The 22159-nt window shown below is 44.3% G+C and overlaps 1 protein-coding gene across 1 annotated transcript; it reads left to right on the top strand.

Annotated features, from left to right (window-relative positions):
* Positions 1–15460: 15460 nt before the first annotated feature.
* LOC143551972 (pentatricopeptide repeat-containing protein At2g03880, mitochondrial-like) lies at positions 15461–17000 on the top strand. The gene has a single exon (XM_077042299.1). The coding sequence runs from the start codon at positions 15462–15464 to the stop codon at positions 16947–16949; it is 1488 nt and encodes a 495-aa protein (XP_076898414.1). The 5' UTR covers position 15461; the 3' UTR covers positions 16950–17000.
* The last annotated feature ends 5159 nt before the right edge of the window (positions 17001–22159 follow it).

Genomic DNA, 22159 nt, shown 5'->3' on the forward strand with positions numbered 1-22159 from the left:
CAAGCATGTGATGCTTGAGCATATGCGATATGCGCTGTGCGCATAAGTTTTGGCTTTGTGCCTTGATAATATCTTTGATTTCTAATGTCTTGTATATATCTTGTGGGTTGACCCACCCCGCTCGATGTTGAGGCGGGTACATACCTCTTCAAGCCCCCCCAGTCTAATGTGTGTCTTATCTCGCGCTAGCGCGGTAAGATAGATATTAGACTTACTGATTTGGTGTTTTTAATGGGGTTTTGTCGCTTTCTTGGTTGTTTCCATTGTTGCGCGAAGTTCTATCCATTTGGTTGAAACGAAGGGTCCAAACACGTGGTTGGTTGGTGGTGACGTGCGCCGGAAACGTGTCAGACGTTTCGTGTGCTCGAGGTGCTACAGTTGCCTTTCATGTCCCCTCGCACAGCTGTCTGGAACACGTGTCGCGCTCGCATTGGTTTGCACCTGCGAGTGGGGGCGCGTCTCTGCTCCGTGGCAGTTCCGTTATGTTTTTATGTCCCCTCAACAGTGTTAGGGACACGTGCCGCGCCCGCGTTGGCTTACACCTGCGAGTGGGGGCGCGTGAAATCCGATCAGTTGCCAATTTTCTCTCTCCTGGGCCTATAAAAGCAGGCCCTTAGGAAAAATTTTTATCTTCATCTTCATTGTTGTGTACTCCAAAGCTTCTATCTTTCCGATTTTCTGGTTATTGCTTCCAGATACCCTGTTATCTGTTGTTGTTGTTATTGTATGTCTGATAGCTCAGACTCCTCTAACCCCTCAATCACCTCTATTGCCTCTCGAAGACGCCGTGTGAAATCTGTGGTGATGTCGACATTGAAGCAAAAGGGCAAGGGGAAGAGGGTTGTTGAGACCACATCGGAGGAAGTAGGGAGGACCAAGGCCACGAAAAGGTGGAATGAAATCCCCTACAAACTGAGGCAGGCCGATCTCGGCAGCCTCATCTCGTCACAGGGTTTTCTCCCTGTGTTTGGCTGCATGTTGCCTGTGGCCGGGCAAACGGCGGCGGACCCGCCTCCCGGCTATATTTCACTGTACACCCATTTTTTCACCCACTGCAACCTTCGTCTTCCGATGACAAGGTTTGTAGGCGCGGTGTTACGGTTTTTCGGGATTCATATATCCCAAGTCCATCCGTTTGGACTTGTGCGCATGACTCATTTCGAGTTCATGTGCAAATCGCAGCGCGAGGAGCCCACCCCTCGGCGCTTTCAATTTTTTTACAAGCCCAAGATCCAAGATTCTTGGATCTCCTTTATTCCTCGCAGTCAGAAGGTTAAGTGCAGCACCGTGTCATTCAAGAGCCTTCATGACTGGTCTGAGAGGTTCTTCTACATCAGGGCTGGTGTAATCCCCATCCGCATGACGATGCGCGCGATCGATTCTGCGCCCGCGGATGCGGATGTTATTAAGAACCCAACCGGCGCCTGGGTTAAGAAACTGACCGCCGAACCATCCCCCGCCAAGAAAATTCGCGAGGAGGCGCTGGTGGGGGTCGGCATGAGTAAGCTGTGGGCCGACAGCGCGGCGGAGCCTGTCATCCAAGTGGACGGCTTGCGTAAGTTATCGCATTGCTTTATTTCCGCGCTAATAAAATTTGCCTTTGCTGATATTATTTGTCTTGTTTTTGCGCAGTAACCTAGGAGTTTTTCCACGCCGCATACGACGATCAAGTGGAGGGTGGCTCCGTCCCGCTGGGCGCTGGGGAGGTGGGCTTCCCAGATCGCTTCGATGACATGTTCATCCCTGTGGATCTGGAATTTGACTTTGATAGCGACGCGCCTGGTAAGCCTTCGCACTTATGCTTATTCCTTTAGAATACCAAAGTTTATTAACAGTACTGTTGCTTGTATTTGCAGATGCGCTCGAAAACTACGAGCTGGAGCTCGCGGAAGAGGAGGAGGAGGAAGAGGAGGCTCCCCTACTAAAGCGCAAAGCTAAGGGGAAATCTGGCGCAGGGGGCAGTAAGAAACAGAAGAAAGATGACACCCCTGTCGCTCATCCCCATGCTCAAACGAATGGACCTGAGGAAACCTAGGTGTTTACCACCAAGGTTTCTTTAGCTTCCCTGCCTGTGAAAGTGGGCAGACCTCCTGTCCACTTGAGGTATGGTGGCGTGACCTCCTCCCTTCGCGCGGCTGAAGAGAGAAGCAGTGTCGCGCCTGCGAAAGGTATACTTTGCTTACCCATAATGGTTCAATGAGGGCGATTCTGATTTATTATTAAATCTTTTCGCATTTGAATGTTTGCAGGACCGGCGACGGTAGCAGATCAGCCGCAGGCGCAACAAGGTGCTGAGGCTGCGCCGGGGGCTGCTTCGAAGTCCCCTGTTCTACCGTCAGAAAAGGGTAGAATGAACTTTATGGCGATGTTCGCCGCGCGAACAGAATTGCGCCAAGGTATGTTTTGCGCCATTGTCTTCTGAATTTTTTGTTTTGATCAAATCATAAACCATTTTTTGTTGTTGATTTGTTCATAGGAGTTGTAGCTGGCGTACAAGCTGCTGGTGACACTCCTGGCGCCGTTGCCGGCGCCGCTGGTTCTGCTCCTGCTCCTGCTAGTGCTGAGTCTCCCCTTATTGGGATTACAAAGGAGCAGGAAGCCGTATTGCGCTCCGAACTGGCGGCGTCGAGACCTCCCTCGCCTCCTCCTACGCGCAGCCCTCACCGCGAGACTGGTTTGGAGCCCTCCAGGTCGCAGGAGAAGAGGCCGATTGAAGAAGATGAGGAGGATGAGGGAGCTCAAGCTGAAGACTCCTTCGGAGTCCGTGCCAGCCCTGCGATGCCACAAGACTTCGCAGCGCAGACTTCTGGTGAGGCTGGCGCTGACTTTTCTGCTTCATCCCCGCAGGTATGTTTTAATTTGTTGCTCCGCTGCGCGTACTTCCATATAAGTATGTTTTTATGACTTAGAAAATTTCTTGTGTTTTGCAGGAAGGTGACCATGTTTACCGCCCGAGATGGAATATTAACGAAGACAGTTCCTTCCAATCCATGGGTGTATGCGAGGACTTCTGGGCTCATGCCGTGCCTACTACTGAAAGGAGGTATCAGGAGGGGCGCACCCGCGCTGACTTGCTCAACGATCACATTTTCGCTGGGTCGGCTTTCTTTGCTGCCTCCCAAGAGCTTCATCGTGATTATATTAAAGTACGCGATGCTCTTGTGGAAGCCCAGCAAGAGGCTAAGGTGGCTGCCTGGAACCTTTCTGATGCTCGCGCACGAGCTGAGAAACTCCAGGCGGAGCTCAGCGAAAACCGTGAAAGTGCCAACACCGCCTTTATTAAGCGCGGGCATGAGCTCCAAGCTGCGCGGGAGAAGCAGCAGGTGGCGGAGGCCGAAGTTGCCAAGTACGCGCGGAGAGTGCGTGTCTTGGAACTGCAGGCGGAGGCGCGTGACCAAGCTATCGTCCAGAGTATCACTGAGAAATCATCACTGGAGAGTGGGGTTGCGCGCCTGAAGAAGGAGTTGGCGGCCGCGCAGGCCGATAGAGATGAGGCCTTGGCGACGGCAGCGTCTAGCCAGGAAGCACTTGATGCTGCGCAGGCGGAGAAAGAAAAAATTTTTGCGGCAGCAGCGTCTGATAAAGAGGAGCTAAAAAAGACCAAGGAAACTGTTGAGTTATTAAACTCCCAGGTTCCTGCCCTCGAGACGTCTGTTGCTGGCCTCGCGCAGGATCGCCAATGGCTGGTGTCACAGGGCATGACTCGTTGCGCTTTGGCGATGAAATATTCTGCCGAGTTTCAGGCCCTTGTGATGGACTGCAATGCTGCTGCGCGCTTGGTGGGTCGAGCTGAAGGGTTTACGGATGGCTATGAATATGGCATGTTGAAGAAGAACCCATCCGAGTACCCTTACAAGTGCGACGCGGCCTGCGCGGACATGGCCGCGGTTGGGGAGAAGTATATGAATACTCCCATCCCCATCCTTGTGCAGGTACCTTGACCTTAATGAGTTTTTCTTGATTAATTTTCCAAGTGTTTTGTACTCAATACTTTTCTAATGATTTGCAGATAGCTGCGCTTGCTGACCAGCCCGACCTCGGCGCGCTAAAGAAGTTACTCGATGAATGCGAGAGGGCTGGTGGCGATGATGGTGGCGCGGGGAATGTTGCCCCTGCCAGCGGCTCTGGCGCGGCGAAAGAATCTGCTCCTGACACCGTCGTGATAGAAGACTTCATTGAGGAGGAAGAACTTGACTATGGTCAGTTTGGAGATGAGGAGCGGGCCGCGCCAGATGCTGCGGGAGATGATGAGGGTGATGAAGTGGCTGACGTCGACGTGGAGACTTGAGAAGCCCTTCATCTTTCTAATTTTTTTTTTTTTGTTTTTTGTTATACTTGTAATTTGTAACTCATCACACTTGTAAATTTCAATGCTATGGAATGAAATTTGTTTTCCCTTTTTCACATCTTGCGCATTTCCATTCATCTCTTCATGTTTGCTTGTATAGATATAAGATATGCTTGCACGTTAAAATAAGAACAAGGTTGTAAGTAAATTATTTACTTAACCATAGTCCTATTTTGTAAGTGGTTTCGCAGTATCTTGTTTATGCTGACACGCGCGATGACTTTTCACTATTCCTTTTTTGCGCGTCGTTGTCGCGCGTTTTTTATATGGAATTATGAGTTTTAGCCATTACATGCCAGCATGTGTTACTCAGATATCCACTATGATTCCGCGCGCGACCTCGACCTGAGACCTTAACAACTATGATTTGGCATGTACTTTGCCTTAGTTGTGTTTAGGGATTTTTATGATCAAGCTGCGCGGGATGTAAGATGGAAGTTTGTGAGTGTTTTGAGCTAAGGCTCTTTGTTTTGGGCTAAGGCCCTGACGTTTTTAGAGTTAAGACTCGTTAACGTGTTTGAGTTAAGGCTCGTAGGTTTGGGCTAAGGCCCTGACGTTTTAGAGTTAAGACTCGTTAATGCGTTTGAGCTAAGGCTCGCGCATGTATGTTTTACTTCGTTTTATTTTGTTTTGAAGTCAATATAGTGTTGTCATATTGCTTCAAATTAATAAAGGAAGTGTGAAACATGTATGCAAAGGTAATAGAACAAATATTGAACGATAGCGCGAATCATCATTCATGATGGCTTAAAAGCCTTGATTACATATTTGAATTTTTACATGAAGCATTTTCTAAGCTGTGCTGCGTTCCACGCGCGCGGTATCTTTTTTCCATTCAAATCTTTTAAAGTGTACGCGCCTTTCCCCAATTCTTCTGAGATTTGATAAGGTCCTTCCCAATTGGGGGACATTTTTCCTGGGGGTATTGCGCGGCTAGCTTCATTGTTTCGAAGGACAAAATCATTTTTCTTGAAGTGGCATTCTTTAACGCGCTGATTATAATATTTTTCCAGCTTTTTCTTGTATTTGGCTTCATTGATGATAGCCGCTTCTCTGCGCCCTTCAAGCAAGTTGAGGTCCAATCTTCTTTCGCGCTCGTTATCAGTCTTGCTCATCATGAGTACCCTATGGGATGGGCATCCAATTTCTGCTGGGATCATAGCCTCTGTCCCATAGGTTAGGCTGAACGGGGATTCGCCATTGCTAGTTTTGCTTAATGTCCTGTGCGCCCACAGGACATTAGGTAACTCTTCGACCCAAGAATGGGATTCTCCCTCCAACCTTTTCTTCAGCCCATTTAACAAACTTTGATTCGCGCGCTCCACTTGGCCATTCCCCTGAGGGTGGTAGACCGAAGTGAAGATTTGGTTGATGTGCAATTCTTTGAGCCAGCTGGATATCTTCCTGTCAGTGAATTGTTTGCCATTGTCGCTCACAATTTCCATAGGAAGGCCAAAACGGCAAATGATGTGGCTCCAGATAAATTGCTTCATCACCTCAGCTGTGATTTTTGCTAGTGGCTTGGCCTCAACCCATTTTGTGAAATAGTCTACCGCCACTACCAAAAATTTCACTCGCCCTTGCGCTTGCGGCAGGGGCCCCACAATATCAATGGCCCATTTGTGGAAAGGCCATGCGGAGGTCACTGGAATCAAGTTGTTCTTTGGCCGCATGGTGTTTGGCGCGTAGCTCTGACATGCCTTGCATTTTTGGATTTCTTTTAGCGCATCCAAGTACATGCCTGGCCAATAGTAGCCTGAGCTCATTGCCTTGGCAACCACCATGCGCGGGCCAGCGTGTATTCCGCAGATTCCTTCGTGAATCTCCCTAATCACATAGCTTGCTTCTTCAGCATCCAGGCATTTCATGAGCGGTCCAAGATAAGAGCGTCGATATAATGTACCATCAAGTAGTTCATAGTTCTGCGCCTTGTGTCTTATCTTTCTCGCCTGTGTGCGATCGTCCGGTAACTTCCCCTCCTTCAGGAATTCCATTATTGGAGTTATCCAGGATGAAGGGGTTGTATGAATTACAAGGACAGATTGCGTTTGCACTGACGGGTTGCTCATCACTTCCACCCTGACATCTTTGCCAAAGTGATCAAAATTAGTTGATGCCATCTTACTCAACGCGTCAGCGGACTTGTTTTCGCTGCGCGAGATGTTTATGATTTTGAAGAAGTCAAACTGCTCAACGAGCTTTTTTGCCTGCTCTAGATATAGAGGCATGGTGTTCTCCTTGGCATCATAAAGGCCATTGACCTGTGCAGCTACCAAGTAAGAATCAACATGGGCCTCTAGCCTTTTAACTCCAAACTTGCGCGCAATGCGCAGACCAGCCAGCAGGGCTTCATACTCAGCCTCATTGTTGGTACTCTTGAAGTCCAACCTAATAGCATAAGTATATTCATGATTATCAGGGTCCACCAGTTTGAGGCCTGCGCCGGACCCTTCGCTGTTGGAGGCTCCATCAGTGAATAGCCTCCAAACATCTTCTTCATCATTTGCTCGCGGAGGGTCTACCTCGCGCTGAGCTTCTTCAATCTTTCCCTCTGGGATTTCCGTGATGAAATCCGCTAAAACTTGACCCTTTATTGCTGGACGGGGCTTATAGGTGATCGTGTGTTCACCTAATTCCAGCGCCCACTTTGTCAGCCTTCCAGAGAGCGCGGGGCGTCGCAAGACTTGCTGGATGTTGTAACCTGTCAGAACTTCAATAGGATGACCATTGAAGTATCTATGAAGCTTGCGCGACGCGTGTGTTAGTGACAAAACTAACTTTTCCATGATGGAATAGCGCGTCTCAGGGTCTGTCAGCACCCGACTCACATAGTATATTGGCGTTTGGATCCCCTTGCGATCCACCAATAATACTGCGCCGATGGCGCGGTCTCCAGCTGACAAGTACAATGTAAGGGTTTCGCCAGGAAGTGGAGCTGTGAGCGCGGGCAGCTTTATGAGACATTCTTTTATCTCAGTGAAAGCTTGCTCAGCCTCAGGCGTCCACTTGAATTGGCTCTTCTTCAAGCAGTTCCTCAAAGTGTTAACGAATGGAATCTGTTGATTGACACCAATCTACCATTCAGCTTCTGAACCTCTTTCATGGTGGATGGTGAAGGCATGTCAAGGATGGCTTCCACCTTTTCAGGGTTCACCTTGAAACCATCCTTAGTGACCATTACACCAAGAAATTTCCCCTCTTCCGCGCCGAAAGTACATTTGCTCGGGTTGAGCTTCATGTTGACTTCCGTTAAGCGCTGAAGAGTTTCCTCGATGTCTTTGAGCATTTGTCTCTCCTCCCTGCTCTTGATCACCAAATCATCAACGTAGACTTCTAGATTTCTTCCGATTTGTTCACTGAAAACCGAATCCATAAGTCTCTGATAAGTGGCGCCCGCATTCTTTAAACCAAAGGGCATTTTTGTGTAACAAAAAACACCCTTGTCGGTTCTGAAGGCAGTCTTGTCTTCGTCTTGTGGTGCCATTTGAATCTGGTGATAGCCTTTGTAGGCATCCAGGAAACATTTGAGCTTGAATGGCGCCACGGAGTCCACCTTTGCGTCGATGTTTGGGAGGGGGTAACAGTCTTTCGGACATGCTTTGTTGAGGTCCTTGAAGTCAATACACATCCTCCATGACCCGTTGCTTTTCTTTACCAGCACAGGATTGGCTACCCACGTCTGGTATCGGATCGGGCGGATGATGTTTGCGCGCAACAGGTCCTCAACTTGCTCATTCATGGCCTTCGCCTTTTCATCCCCCATGATTCTCTTTTTCTGAGCAATTGGCTCCACCGACTTGAACGTGTTAAGAGAATGTTGCGCCAAGTCTCGCGGGACCCCAGTCATATCGGAGTGTTGCCACGCGAAGACCGACGTGTATTTTGTGAGCAACCTTTTCATTCTCAATCTCGTTTCGTCTGAAATGGTAGCGCCAATTGTGACCGTTTGCTCTGGGAATTTTGGGTTTAAAATCCACTTCTCTGGCGCATTGTCCGCCATTGGAAGTTTCATTCTCCCTTCCCGCGGCGTACTTGTCACTGCGCACAAATGATCGCGGTAAACAAATGTTACGCCTGTTGGTGTAGGGAACCCCAATGCGCCGTGCGCTGGCGACGGTATAGCATTAAATTGGGCAATCGTTCCCCTACCCAGGATCATATTGTGGCATGACGTGGTGGGCAAGACCAAGAAGTTGACAACTTCGGCTCGCTTGTGCTCATCATCCCCCATAGTTAGTTCAAACTGAATTTGACCTAGGGGATGGATGATCTCATTTGAAACACCACAGATTGGTGCGTTCACCATCTCGAGCCGCGCTTGGTCTGCCGGGTCTAACTTTCTGAAACATTGCTCATACATAATGTCAGATTCGCTTCCAGTGTCCACCAGGACCTTTGACACTTCGTAATGAGCAATGTGTGTGGTGATGACGAGAGGGCTGCTGATTGAAGGGCCTCCCCTGATTCTTGGGAAGATAACATGCTGCTCGCGCCAATCTCCGTGGATTTGCGCGCTTCTCTTTTTTTACGTCTGCCCTTGTCGTCCCCCCTCAGCCACACAGATTCTTTTGTATTTCTTGCTGGCAGAGGCTCCTTCCGGTTGCTCATCTTCTATTCTTGGGTTTTTCACCAAGTGAGCCAGCCTGCCTGATTTTACATCCTTCTCGATCGCATCCTTTAAATGATGGCATGCGTCGGTGTTGTGGCTCGGGGACCTGTGAAATTCACAATATTTGCCACTGTTTTGCGGTCCCTTGTAGTGTAGTTGCTTGGGGGGCTTGAATTGGACATTCTCAGTACTTAACACCTGTGAAGGTGTTTTAGTGAGGGGAGTCCATATTCTTGGCAGAGGTCTGCTAGGATCTCTGCCGCCCTCCCTCTTGTCACCCTCCCCGCGATTACGAACATCTTTTTGGGGCTGGGGTAAGCTTGGTTGCGTTTGCTTTTCTGCGGAAGAAAAACTTGTTGGTTGCAACCTGGACCATACAGAGTTCTGTTTGGCCCTCTTCTCTTTGCTGCGCGGTGATTCAGCCTGATGCGCTCTTTCTCTTGCCCTATCTTGGGCAATCTGTTTTTCATTTCTCGCGAAGACTCGCGATGCTTCCATTAGTTTTGCCCAAGTGGTGGGCATACCATCTCTGCTTACGAGAGCTCGGAGGAGTTGATCACTGCGCGCGCCTTGTATAAAAGCCACGCGCAGGAGTTGCTCAGTTATACCCCCGATTGCCAGAGACTCCTGATTGAAACGAGTGATGTAGTCCTCAATCGTTTCATCATTCCTGCGCACGCAGTGCATGATATCATCAGGATCGCGCGTGTGTCTGCGCTGCTGTACGAAGTGGGCTTGGAACTTTTCCAATAGTTCCTCGAACCCATCAATTTGCCCAGTCGGCAAGCTCTCGAACCAGACACGCGCCGCGCCCGTAAGGCAGCGGGCAAACATGTGACACCATGTTGGCATCGTCCAGCTCTCTAGGTTTCTCGTGTTATAGAAACCTTGCAAAAAGTCATCTGGATCTGTTGTGCCATCATATTTGCCCAGACCACTTGGCATCTTGGTCTTGTGCTGGATGGGGGCCTTAGCGATGCGCTCAGTAAATTTTGAGTGCTTCACTAAGATGGCCGGCCTGTACGGCGTGGTTACGTCCACTTGCCCCCTCACTGGCGGACTGTACGGCATGTGCAGATCCAGATCTGCTCTGGCTCCAGGCGCCATGTTCACAGGCGCGCGGAGTTGTGAGCCTCCTGCATGAGTATCTCGCGTCTTCCTCATGCTATGCACTTCTTCATCACTGAACTCAGTGTGTGCAGTGTGAACAGAATGTCCGTCTTCCGGCGCGCGCGGCCTTTTTGTAGTCTGCTTATCAAACGCTTGCCTTTGTGTTTGGTCGGCTAGCTTTTTCTGTTTGACCATTTCATTGTACTTTTCCATTAGACGCCGCTGCTCGTTTATGAGCCATTCATTCGAATCATTTGTTTCTTCTTCTGGACCCATTGGTCCTTTCAGTTTCGCGCCGGCAAGATTTTGTAACGTGAGATCGTCTGGAGGAGTTTCAGTCTGGCCGTGAGGGGTTGTGATGAAGGGACGGTTACTGGTGGTGCGCGTAGAATCACGCGGCACCCTCAGAAACTGCTGTCCCTCATTGACACCCTCACGTTCAATATCCTCCAGAGCTTGATCAGCGTTACGAACGCCAGAAACCATGGTGATTGATTTTTTTTTATGTAGATCTGATGAGATCTGATTGCCGTTTGTAACAGTGGATGGCGCCAATGAAGAAACGTGGATCTACTCACTGGTAGCAGATCTACTTTCCTCGGGATATGATTGTACTATTTCACCGATGGTTCTTCTGGATCTGTGTTCTTCCACCTACAAAATGAACAACGCCGTTAACTTACCCCTCAGAAAGGGACAGAGGGGTCCTCTTTGGGGTAACCCTCCGGCGTGAGAATAAGTATATGTAGGAGAAGATAATAATGTGAGTAAGGGAATCTGTAGAGTATTGCTTAATAGCTGAATACTGTATGATTGTGTGACTGTGTTTTTGTGTATCTTTCCTTGTGGAGTTGATGCTGTATTTATAGTGCCAGGGTTTCCACTGATTGAGCTGGGACCAAATTAGGGTTTTGTTGGCCTCCTCCAATCGATTTGCGCCACGTGTCCTTGGAGACACCTGGTGCTTTTTCATTGGTTATAATCACGTGGTAACCCATGAGTCATGCTGAGCTGTCCACCTCTCATTTAGCAGCTGTCAACAACAGCATATCCTTATTCCTTAAAAAGATGCCTTCTGGAAGGTTGTCTGACGTGCACAATCAAGGTTGCCCTAATCCTGATTTGGATAAGGACGAGGTTGATTATGTGCATGTGTGATATGCGCCCATCCTGAGGATGCGCGAGGTCTTCTCTTTATTCTCACGCGCAGATATTTCATGCGCAGATGTGATACGCACAAGCATGTAATACACGTCACGCGCGGATGCCCCACGCGCAGCTGCGCCATGCGCAACTGTGATATGGGTGGGCATGTATGATGCGCGAGTATGTGATATGCGCCGCACGCGGATGCGCCACGCACGATGTGATATGCATAAGCATATATGATGCGTGAGCATGTGATACGCGCGAGCATATGTGATGCATGAGCATATGTGATGCGTGAGCATATGTGATGCTTGAGCATATGTGATATGTGCAAGCATGTGATGCTTGAGCATATGCGATATGCGCTGTGCGCATAAGTTTTGGCTTTGTGCCTTGATAATATCTTTGATTTCTAATGCCTTGTATATATCTTGTGGGTTGACCCGCCCCGCTCGATGTTGAGGCGGGTACATACCTCTTCAAGTATGCTATCTTTTACGTTGTAAATTTTCGTTACAAGTGAATAGGAACGCGGCATGCCCATTCTTGTAGCATTGTTAAGTGATTGCATGTTGGTGCGAATGTGTGATTCTCAAGGCATATGAAGTGACGAGGGTATCATACAGTGGCGGTCGGCTAGTGTGAACCAATTGACGGTTTGTCATTCAGTAAAAGACAAAAATATGAAACACAAGTATAATGACATACGATTAAAGTAATTGAAAGTATTTAAAACTTAAAAAATTGTCTTAAAATTTGAGTATTTGTTACATCAAAGTAAAGTTTTAAAGTACAATGCATATGATACAAACTATATTTCAAGTTATATATGATTTGACCTTTGTTGCAGTCTTGTAGACTTTATATTTTGTATCAATGTTGTATCTGTAAGCATCAAGGTCATACTCGTGAGTCATGATCATTTCATTGATGCGGGATTGGGCCAATTTATGAAGACTAGCATTGTGTTATTATATAAAAAAAAGTAATTGTGTCATACTTTATGAAATATTTAAAGTTCAAATACGATAACGACATTTCAAAACTTGAAGCCATTTAATTTCTATTTATCCATTCATAAATTATGTTCTTGAGATTTAGACTTTTAACACACCAACCTAAAAGGAACACTTACACGAGTTCCTTTTGTAGATACTTTGCCCCTAAACTGTTTTATTTTTTTATCAAACTGTTGGAACCCCTACCGATTTTGGTGGTGAAGAGTTCCTAACGGTACTTCTATAAGAATGGAGATCAGATTTATTGAGTTAGGATAAAATATATCTTTCATATGATTTTCCCTTCCTTTATATAGAGGAAGAGAATTACAATGAATACCTTTTGGGTATAATTTTATTACACAATTCCTATAGTTTTTCTTTGATCTAACGATGCTCTATCTTTATATCCACTGGGTTATGCTTCCTGTCTTGAGACAGCATGCCTTGGGCCACCTACTGGGTTAGGTGAACACGAATCTTTTCTTCTAGAATTCTCCTCATGTTGGGTCTCTCTTATTGGGCTTTTGCTTTCCTTTATTCTTGATGATATGAGTCTTCTTCCGAAGCCCAATTCAGAGATAGGCTATTCACATACAAAGTTACTCTTTTTAATGTTTAATTCATTTTAATTTAGTTTCCAAGTAAAAGACTGAATTTCCTCACGATCCCACGAGTTACGTTCATTTGGTCAATCTTGTGATGTTACTCGTGATCTTGTGCCTACAAGTAAAAAAGCCGTTCACATATTTAACATGTTTTCATGTACACAACTTATAAGAGCTTACAGTCAAAATCTAAATCCAAACAGTTATTTTTTTATTTTTTATTTTTGGGTAACTCTCAAAATCGTTTTTTTTTTCTTTTTGGAAGGGGAGGGGCATATCTATTCTTGTGTCAGACTCGCCTAACATAATTCTTTTTCACATTATATATATTAAATGTGAGATTTCTGTTGTCTCACATTTCTATATTGTTTTACTCCTACTATTTTTAATGCATAAGGTACAAATAAATATTGCTTAGGTAGTTACAAATAAATATTGATCACACACGTTAAAACTTCTCTCTCTTTCTCGCAAATCATCATTCATCTGTTTCATTTCTTTATTATTGTTTTACTCCTACTATTTTTAATGCACAAGGTACAAATAAATATTGCTTAAGTTGTTACAAATAAATATTGATTACACACGTTAAAACTTCTCTCTCTTTCTCGCAAATCATCATTCTTCTGTTTCATTTCTTCATTATTATTATTATTATTGAAAGGTGCACGAATATAAATTAAATTAAATCAACCTCTAAAAGTAAAAGATTTTTTTATAATAATAAGAAATGTTGGCCTCGTATAATCCCAACTATGACCCATTGGCAAATATAAGGACCAATTATCGAAATGTTAAAATATAATCCCAACTCGCATGTGGGTGAAAAATTAACGGGAAGTTAACCTTCCATTAGTTTTTGGTGATGTGGCCGCTGAGTTGTCATTTATTATAACACGTGGGCACTAAGTTGTCGCTTAACCCGCTTACGAGGACGATGACGGGGCGATATGTATGAAATGCGTATTTTACCCCTTTAAAGACGAAATATGAAAAAGCATTTTGATCATTTTACATAAGATATAAATTAGCATTAAAAAGATCTTTTATATGTAATAATAATAATACAATTACAATAATATAATTAGACTTAACCCCACCCAAACCCTTTCTTTCCTAAGAGCAAACCATGTATGAGATGCCCACCGTCGACCACCACTGATACATTCCGCCGCTGGCAACCTCCACCACTACGCGTCCTCTAATCTGCCACCACCGCCAAACCCGTCCACCCCTACCAAACTCGAATCTGCCACCATCGCCGCCTAACAACCTACATATCGTTGGCCACCTGCAACAACCGACATCAAAGGGATAAAAAGCTCCGGCGGGAGGGTTTCGGTGAGATTATTGTAGCTCAGGTCTAATACTTGGAGATAAACGAAATTGTTTACTAGATTCGCCGGAATATTCTCAGTGGGACATGTATTTGTAGCGTTGGCGGCCAACGGTGGTTGAGGAGGAGGTGGTGAGGGTGTACGAAGATAGTGGTGATGGGTGGACGGGGCTTATGACGGTTGTCAGAGCGGATGATGATGGTGGTCGGAGATGGTAAGTGGTGGCCGGAGAGAGAGTGACGAGAGAGTGATGGCCGGAGATAGGTGTTGTTGACTTTATATATATATATTTTTTAATTAATATCCCAGTCAGCAGCCCTATCAGCAGGTTACGAGACACCTAAGCCGCCACGTCACAAAAAAAACGGAATGCTAACTTCCCGTTAATTTTCCACTCACATGCGTAATTGGATTTATATTTTGCCAATTCGATAGTTGGTCCTTATATTTACCAATGGACCATAGTTGGGATTATACGAGGCCAATATTCCTAATAATAATTGGTTTTTTGGTAATTTTAAAGATTATTACTATATATGATTAACAAGCTTGATGCCGCAAGTGGCCTATGGGTCACTTGGCGATATAGTATTGGTCGGCAATTTTTGTTTAGTTCAGTTACCATAATAAACGTAATGCAAACCGACCAGGCGTTAATTTTTTTTGTTTTAGTTCTGGGACCATAACAAATCTAAAATGGACCGACTGAGTTCGTACAGACTCGCGACCTTATTTAAAGCAATGCTATCGACCGACCCCCCCCCCCCCAAATTGGTCGTTGATCCACCTCAAGTTTAACATTTTTTTCGTTTTTTTAGTTCCGGCACCGTAAGGTTAGTAATCAAAACCGACCGAATTCGTGTCAAGTTATCGCCTCAATGCTCGGGACCGACAACGCTTGGATTTTACCACCGCCCGGGTTTGCCAACCAAATAAACAGTGTCTTAAATATTCTGTTTTCTTATATGTTAATGTTTTTATATGTTAATTTGACGAATTAATTTTTTGGATTTTAACTCTCAAATTTTACCAACGGTGTCTATATCATGATGAACGCAGCCGGTACTGACCGAATTCGTGTCGGCTCATCGTTGTAATGGTTGGGTTTAACCAACGGCCGGATCTCAACGCTGGGGTTTTGTCAATTGCCCCGACGCGACACGAGAATTTCAAATGATCCCGATATATTTAATATATTGGCTGATCTTCGAATAACACATGACAAAAAGCTGAATTCGAATCTAACATGTAGAAACAGTTAGCCACAATCCACTTTGTTTCCCTCCAAAAACGCTCAAAAGAATGCGAATAAACCACCCTCTTCTTCCCCAAATCAAAGCCCTGATCCTCACATCCGCAAACCAACACACCCTCAACACCCTACTCACAAACTCACACCCACACCACGCCTTCACTCTCTACACCCACATGCTCCAACACCCACACACCCACAACCACTTCACCTTCTACCTCGCCCTCACACACTCACTCACCCAACCCCAACTCATCCACACTCACTTAATCAAATCCGGCCACTTTTCCCACACTTACATCCTAAACACATTAATCCACTTTTACATCACCCAAAACGACACCGTTTCCGCTTATAACGTTTTTGATAATATTAATTACCCTAATGTGGTCTCATGGACCTCGATTATTTCCGGGTTTTCGAAATGCGGGTTTCATCGTAAGGCGATCGATATGTTTCGGTCCATGAATGCGAATGTGAGCCCGAATGGGAATACGTTTGTGAGTGTTTTGGCTGCTTGTGGTGGTGTGAATGGATTGAATGGTGGGAAAGCTGTTCATGGGTATTGGTTGAGGAGGTTATGTGAAGAGAATGTTATTGTTGATAATGCTTTGTTGTGTTTTTATTTGAGAGTCGGGTCGGTGGAGAGTGCGCGCCACCTGTTTGATGAAATGCCTAAACGAGATGTGGTTTCGTGGACTGCGATGATCGGTGGGTTTGTGCGAATGGGGGATTGTGAGAAGGCGGTTGAGGTGTTTGATGAGATGGTGAGAGGAGGAGTTAGGCCGAATGAGGCGACGGTGGTTAATGTGGCGGCGGCGTGTGCGTCGATTGGGTCGTTGAGTTTGTGCGAGTCGGTGGATTTGTATGTCCGAGAGAGTAGTGATATCCCAATTGAAGGAAACGTGGGAAATGCGTTTGTTAACATGTATGTGAAATGTGGTAGCATAAAGAAAGCGGTTCGTGTGTTCAAAAGCCTTAGATTTAAGGATACGATAGCTTGGAGTACGATGATTAACGGGCTTGCATTGAACGGGCTTGGTCATCGCGTGTTACCATTATTTGGGCTTATGTTGGTTCACGGTGTTACACCAGATGATGTTACTTTTATAAGTTTGTTAACTGCGTGCAGCCATAGTGGGCTAGTTGATGAAGGGTTGATGTTGTTTAAAGGCATGGTTAAAAGTTATGGCGTTAGTATTAACGAGAAGCATTGTGCGTGTGTTGTGGACCTGTATGCACGAGCCGGGCGGTTAAAAGAAGCAGAGGAGTTTGTTAAGGGTATGGGTGTTGAACCAGATGGGCCGGTTTGGGGTGCGTTGGTTAGTGGTTGCAGGGTTCATGGGAACGAGGCGATGGTTAGAACCGTAGGTGAGAGCCTTGTTGACAAGGGTGCGAGTGGTGGGACTTTGAGTTTGGTGTCACATAGTTATGCAAGTTCAAGTAGATGGGATGAATCAGTTGAGTTTAGAAATAGGATGAGTTGTTTGGGATTGAAAAAGATTGCTGGTAGTAGCTGGATTGAGCTTGATGTATAGATCAATGCTTGTTATATGTCACATTTCTAATATAAGTTAGTAAAATACTTGTTTTTATTGTAGTCCATGATGTTTAAAATTTGAAACCTTGTCATATGAAATTTGGCTAATGGTTATTTAATAACATATATAGTTTCATAAATAATATTTTGCACAAAAAGTTATTCATAAATAATATTTTGTACAAAACATTATACAAACTTTAAAGTTATAAAAATTATACGAATTGTCACATAAATGACTACGACAAAAACTCCTAGGTTATGATGTGTGGGAGAGTGAAAACTGGTCCAACGTGACATAAACCTATGCCATTGAACGTCGCATCGCGTGTGCATGGACCACGAGCATGGTCAGTTGGTGTGCAAACTCAAGGAAGTGGAGCTTTGTGTCACGGGTCTATATTTGTTTAACTCTTGTGTGACCTTAGAACTTGGTCTAAGCTAGCTTCAGTAGTTGGTGTTGTAGTGTTTGGCGGCGGAAGTCTTCGGAAGATAGTGTTGGTTTGCGAGGGCGCAAGTGGTGCTTGTATTTCTACAAGAATGAGGTGCTTGTATTACATGATGACAAGTATACAAGAAAGATGCTTAGGGGAGTGGGGGTGGTCCGTTATACACGGTCATCACGCGTGATGGCATCACGAACACCGCCGCCGGTCCCCCCATCACGCGTGATGGGGGTCCGGCCGTGATGGCCATCACGTGGTGAATACCAATAAATTTGAACGTTGGGGAGGGGGGTGACCGTTGGGGTTGGGTAATTAAAAAAAAAATTAAACAATATAAATTAACAACCATTTCAATCAAACTCAAAATCAAATCCAACTCAAAACACTCTCAATCTTCTGCTACAAAAACCTATTTCTTCACCACTTCAATTCAAAACAAAAAAATATGGATTTTCCGAGCAACCCGTTTCCGCTAGACACCGATAGCTCTTCATCTTCGGACGATGACATTGTTGAATGGTTCCCGTTGTTATATAACGAACTTAAAGGCCCGAGCCGTCCAAAGAAAAAAATGGTGGATCGTGATCGTATACATGCCCACGAAGTGCTAATGAACGACTATTTTGTGAAGGAGCCGAAATACAATAACGAGACGTTCAGGGATCGGTTTCGTTTGCCAAAATCTTTATTTTTAAAGATTGTAGCGGACGTCGAAGCAAGCGAAGAATGGTTTCAAGAATCTTACGACGCGAGGGGCAAACGAAGTTTTACGGCGCTTCAAAAATGCACATCCGCTATTCGTCAATTAGCGACAGGTAACCCACCCGATCAATTCGATGAATACTTACAAATGTCTCAGAGAACTTCACGTGAATGTCTGCAATTCTTTTGTAACGCGATTATTAAATTGTATGGCAAAGAGTTTCTACGAAAACCAACAAGACACGACATTACACGTCTTTACGCCGCGCATGAGGCTAGATGGCATTTTCCAGGGATGCTCGGTAGCATCGACTGTACACATATCGAATGGAGGAATTGTCCACGGGAGTTTCAAGGGGCGTATGTTAGGGGTGATATCAAACGACCGACTATCGTACTTGAAGCGGTTGCGTCAAATGATTTATGGATTTGGCATGCTTATTTTGGTGTTCCTGGCTCAAACAACGACATCAAAGTTCTATACACATCACCGTTGTTTCAAAGCGTGACAGATGGTACCGCACCCTTTTGTTCGTATTTTGTCAACGGGAGATATTACAGACGTGACTACTTTCTTGTCGATGGTATCTACCCGGCATGGTCTGTTTTTGTGAAAGCCTTTTCGTTTCTTGTCGAGGTCAAGGAAAAGGCGTTCAAGAAGTTGCAAGAATCGGCAAGAAAAGATGTCGAGAGAGCTTTCGGTGTCTTAAAGGGTAGATGGTGCATACTTAGTCGACCGGTTCGCGCAATGAAAAAACCCATGATCTCTAGCATATTATATGCATGCATCATATTGCACAATATGCTAATAAAAGAAGACGGACGTGCAATTTCTCCATATTGGGTGCCGGATCCTCCTACTCAAGTTCCCGTTCCTAAGAACGTGCAATTAGACTTGCGAACGAAGATATTCACCATCGGTTGAGATATGATCTAGTTGAACTTGTAGGTTCTTTAGGTTTGGAATTTCCGAATTCGGACGAGGAGTAAATTGTTTAATGTAACTTTTATTTTTTTTAATTTACTATTGTTTTTAATTTTTAAGTTGTAAAAAAATATAAAAAAGAAAAAGAAAATTTCCATCACACCACACCACCACCCTCACCAAAATTCCATCACTAGTGATGGAAAGTGGTGGGGTGAAGTGGCACACTTGTATTGGTGGGAGCAAGTGATGGTTTTTAAACCACCCCCACCCCCCTTGTGTTGCTGGAAATATGAGAGTACAAAGCATTAGATGGTTAGGGGGTGGGGGTGGTTTAAAAACCATAACTTGCAACAACCAATCACGGTGTGCCATCTCACCCCACCACTTTCCATCACTAGTGATGGAATTTTGGTGGGGGTGGTGGTGTGATGGAATTTTTTTTTTTATTTTTTTTACAATAAATGCTAAAACAAGGTTAAATTAAATAAAAAATAAAACAAGATTAAATAAATATTACAAAGATAAATAAATTAAAAAAACCGACAAAAAAAAACCTACGGCGCTTCCCAATCCCACTTCTCGTATGGCTCGCGTTTGCGTTGAAGTAGGATCGATCTAAAGGGTTCATTAAGATGTTCGTGCGGTTGTACGATGAATGTTAAATCGGCGTTTTTTTTTGTTTTCATTCAAATGGTTGATATACGCCTCGTCACGTTTTAATTTTGAAGTAAGAGCTAGTTGCTTTCGCTCCTTCGTCTCGACCATTTCCGCTAACTTAGCCGACTTGTATTCGTTGAAGTCCTCGGCCACCGTTTCCTTTCCTAATCTTGACGATTCCCCACTTTTCTTGCGATGCGGCCGTGTGGGTGTGGGTGTGGGTGTGTCTTCGTCGGGATCGTCTCCGGGTTGATCGTTCAAGTTCATGTTCGACGTGTTGCTTGTCGATAGACGTCGTGTAGTTCCCTGAATCGAAAGTTTTTGATCTTTTTGAAGAATATCCTTTTTTCCTTGGAGCCGTCGATCCGTCCATGTCGACCACGAGAACCGGTTCCCACTTCGGGTGGTGTCTCGCAATCTCCCACGCATCCAAGTGGGGAAAAGATTTATATCGGAAAATCTTGATATAATTGCTCAAGGCGTTCTTTATTATAGTCGTCTCGCTCGCTCCGCTTTGTGGATCTCGGCTCTACAAAACATTTCGAAAAATATATATATATCAAAATTGTAAAAATAAAGTAATAAATTATAAAAAAAATTAACTAATAAATTTTAAAAAATAATTACCAATTGGATGTAGCAAGCATTAAATTTTGACATTTTTCTATTCAAATCTCCCCACTTGGAAGTCATTTTATCCATGTTTCGATCGGTTGCACCGGGAAGTTTTTCGAAATGTGCAATAACACGTCTCCATAACAACTCTCGTTTTTGTTGGTTTTCGTGTTTTTTTGTTTCGGAGGCGTGTAAATAAGCCTTGGTCAAGGCGACCTCCTCCGCGGACGACCAAGGTCTACGGACGATGGCATCCTCCTCCGCGGGTTCATCTTCATCCACATCGTCGTCTTCATCACGAAAAGCACGTGCAAATTGATGTATAACATTGTTATCCTCTAAAGGATTGACAGACGTTTGTGACGGTTGAGATTGAAACGTTTCAAAAGGATTATTTTGAAATATTTGGCTAGAAAAAGGTGGAATAAACGGTTGGTTTAATACGGTGTCGATGAAAACGGTGAATTAAATGTTTGAGATTGAAATGGTTGGTTTTGGAACGGTTGTGGTTGAAAAAGTTGTGGTTGAAAAGGTTGTTGTTGGAATGGTTGGGTTGTGTCGGGTTCATCTTGTAATCGGAATCTCGCCAGCTCGCCAAGATTTTGTCGAACCTTTGGTCGGGATTGGGTTTTCTTTGAACTCGGGCCACGTTTTTTTGAACCCTCCATTTGTGTGATGTTAGAATGTTGTTTGTAGTAGAGGATTTGAGTTGGATTTGAATATGGATTTGATTATATTTATATAGGTTAATTAAGTTTTTTTTATCTCCTCAACGGTCACATTAACGGTCGAATTGGATTTGAGTGCGTGATGGTCATCACGGCCGGCCCCCCATCACGCGTGATGGGAGGACCGGCGGCGGTGTTCCCATGACCATCACGCGTGATGACCACGCTATAACGGACCACCCCCACTTCCCTTAGACTCCACGTAGTGGAGTTATGTGGGGCTCCTAGAGTGATGATGTGGCTACATATCTCTTTGTTAAAACCATTACATGGCATGCGAATATTGGGTCATTATTTTTGCCCGTTAAGGCCTTAACGGGCTCCAAAATTTCAAATGTTAGGAATTGAGCATTTAATGCAATAAATTCTTTAACGGAGTAATTAATTAAAATAATTTAGGGACTTGCAAATAATAATATTAAACTTAAATTTTTTACACTAATAAACTAAGAATTTTAATATTTTCATCACACCAAATCTATATTTTCTACGTCGAGTAGTTTTAAAAAAACTGAATCAACTATCCAACGATTTATCTTCTTGGGAGGTGATGAGGCGGTGATAATCAAAATTGTTCGAGTGCGAGTTAAACCTTTAGTCAAGGATGACCAGACATCACGATCCGAACCACTTAGACGAAGACCACCAACTGTAACGGAAACGAGTGAAACTTTTATTTGATTTAATTGTTATTGTATTTTTTGTTATTATTATTATTTTTTTTTGTTGTTTTATTATTTAAACTATTATATTTATTGAATAATAAAATAGTAAGTTACAAAAAAAAATGATTGAGTAATAATTGTAATTTGTTAAAACCACTACACTTGATTTAAAAGAGGCTTTAGTTAATTTAATTTCGTCTATATGATATCTTGGTGACATTTTAACTAAACAACTACTACACGTAGTCTTACAAGTTTGGAGATTACAAAATGAGTTAAGCTTGATCTAGAATCTTCATGATATAGAGGTTAGTATATATTAAAAAGGAGAATTCTTTCACCTCACAATTCTACTATTCAATTTAGTGTTCATATATTTTATTAATCAAAACAGTAGACTACAAATAAATATATAAAACACCTTTTCTCTCTTGGCTCCTCTCTTTCCTCAAAGAGGGACATCAACT

This window comes from Bidens hawaiensis, unplaced genomic scaffold (assembly GCF_021521415.1).
Source record: "Bidens hawaiensis isolate Kalapana, Puna unplaced genomic scaffold, B.hawaiensis_p1.1 tig00016746_1, whole genome shotgun sequence".
Lineage (NCBI taxonomy): Eukaryota > Viridiplantae > Streptophyta > Magnoliopsida > Asterales > Asteraceae > Bidens > Bidens hawaiensis.

Bases quoted from the DNA above. Each gene is read 5' to 3' on its own strand.
- LOC143551972 (XM_077042299.1), top strand. From the start codon at position 15,462: ATGCGAATAAACCACCCTCTTCTTCCCCAAATCAAAGCCCTGATCCTC.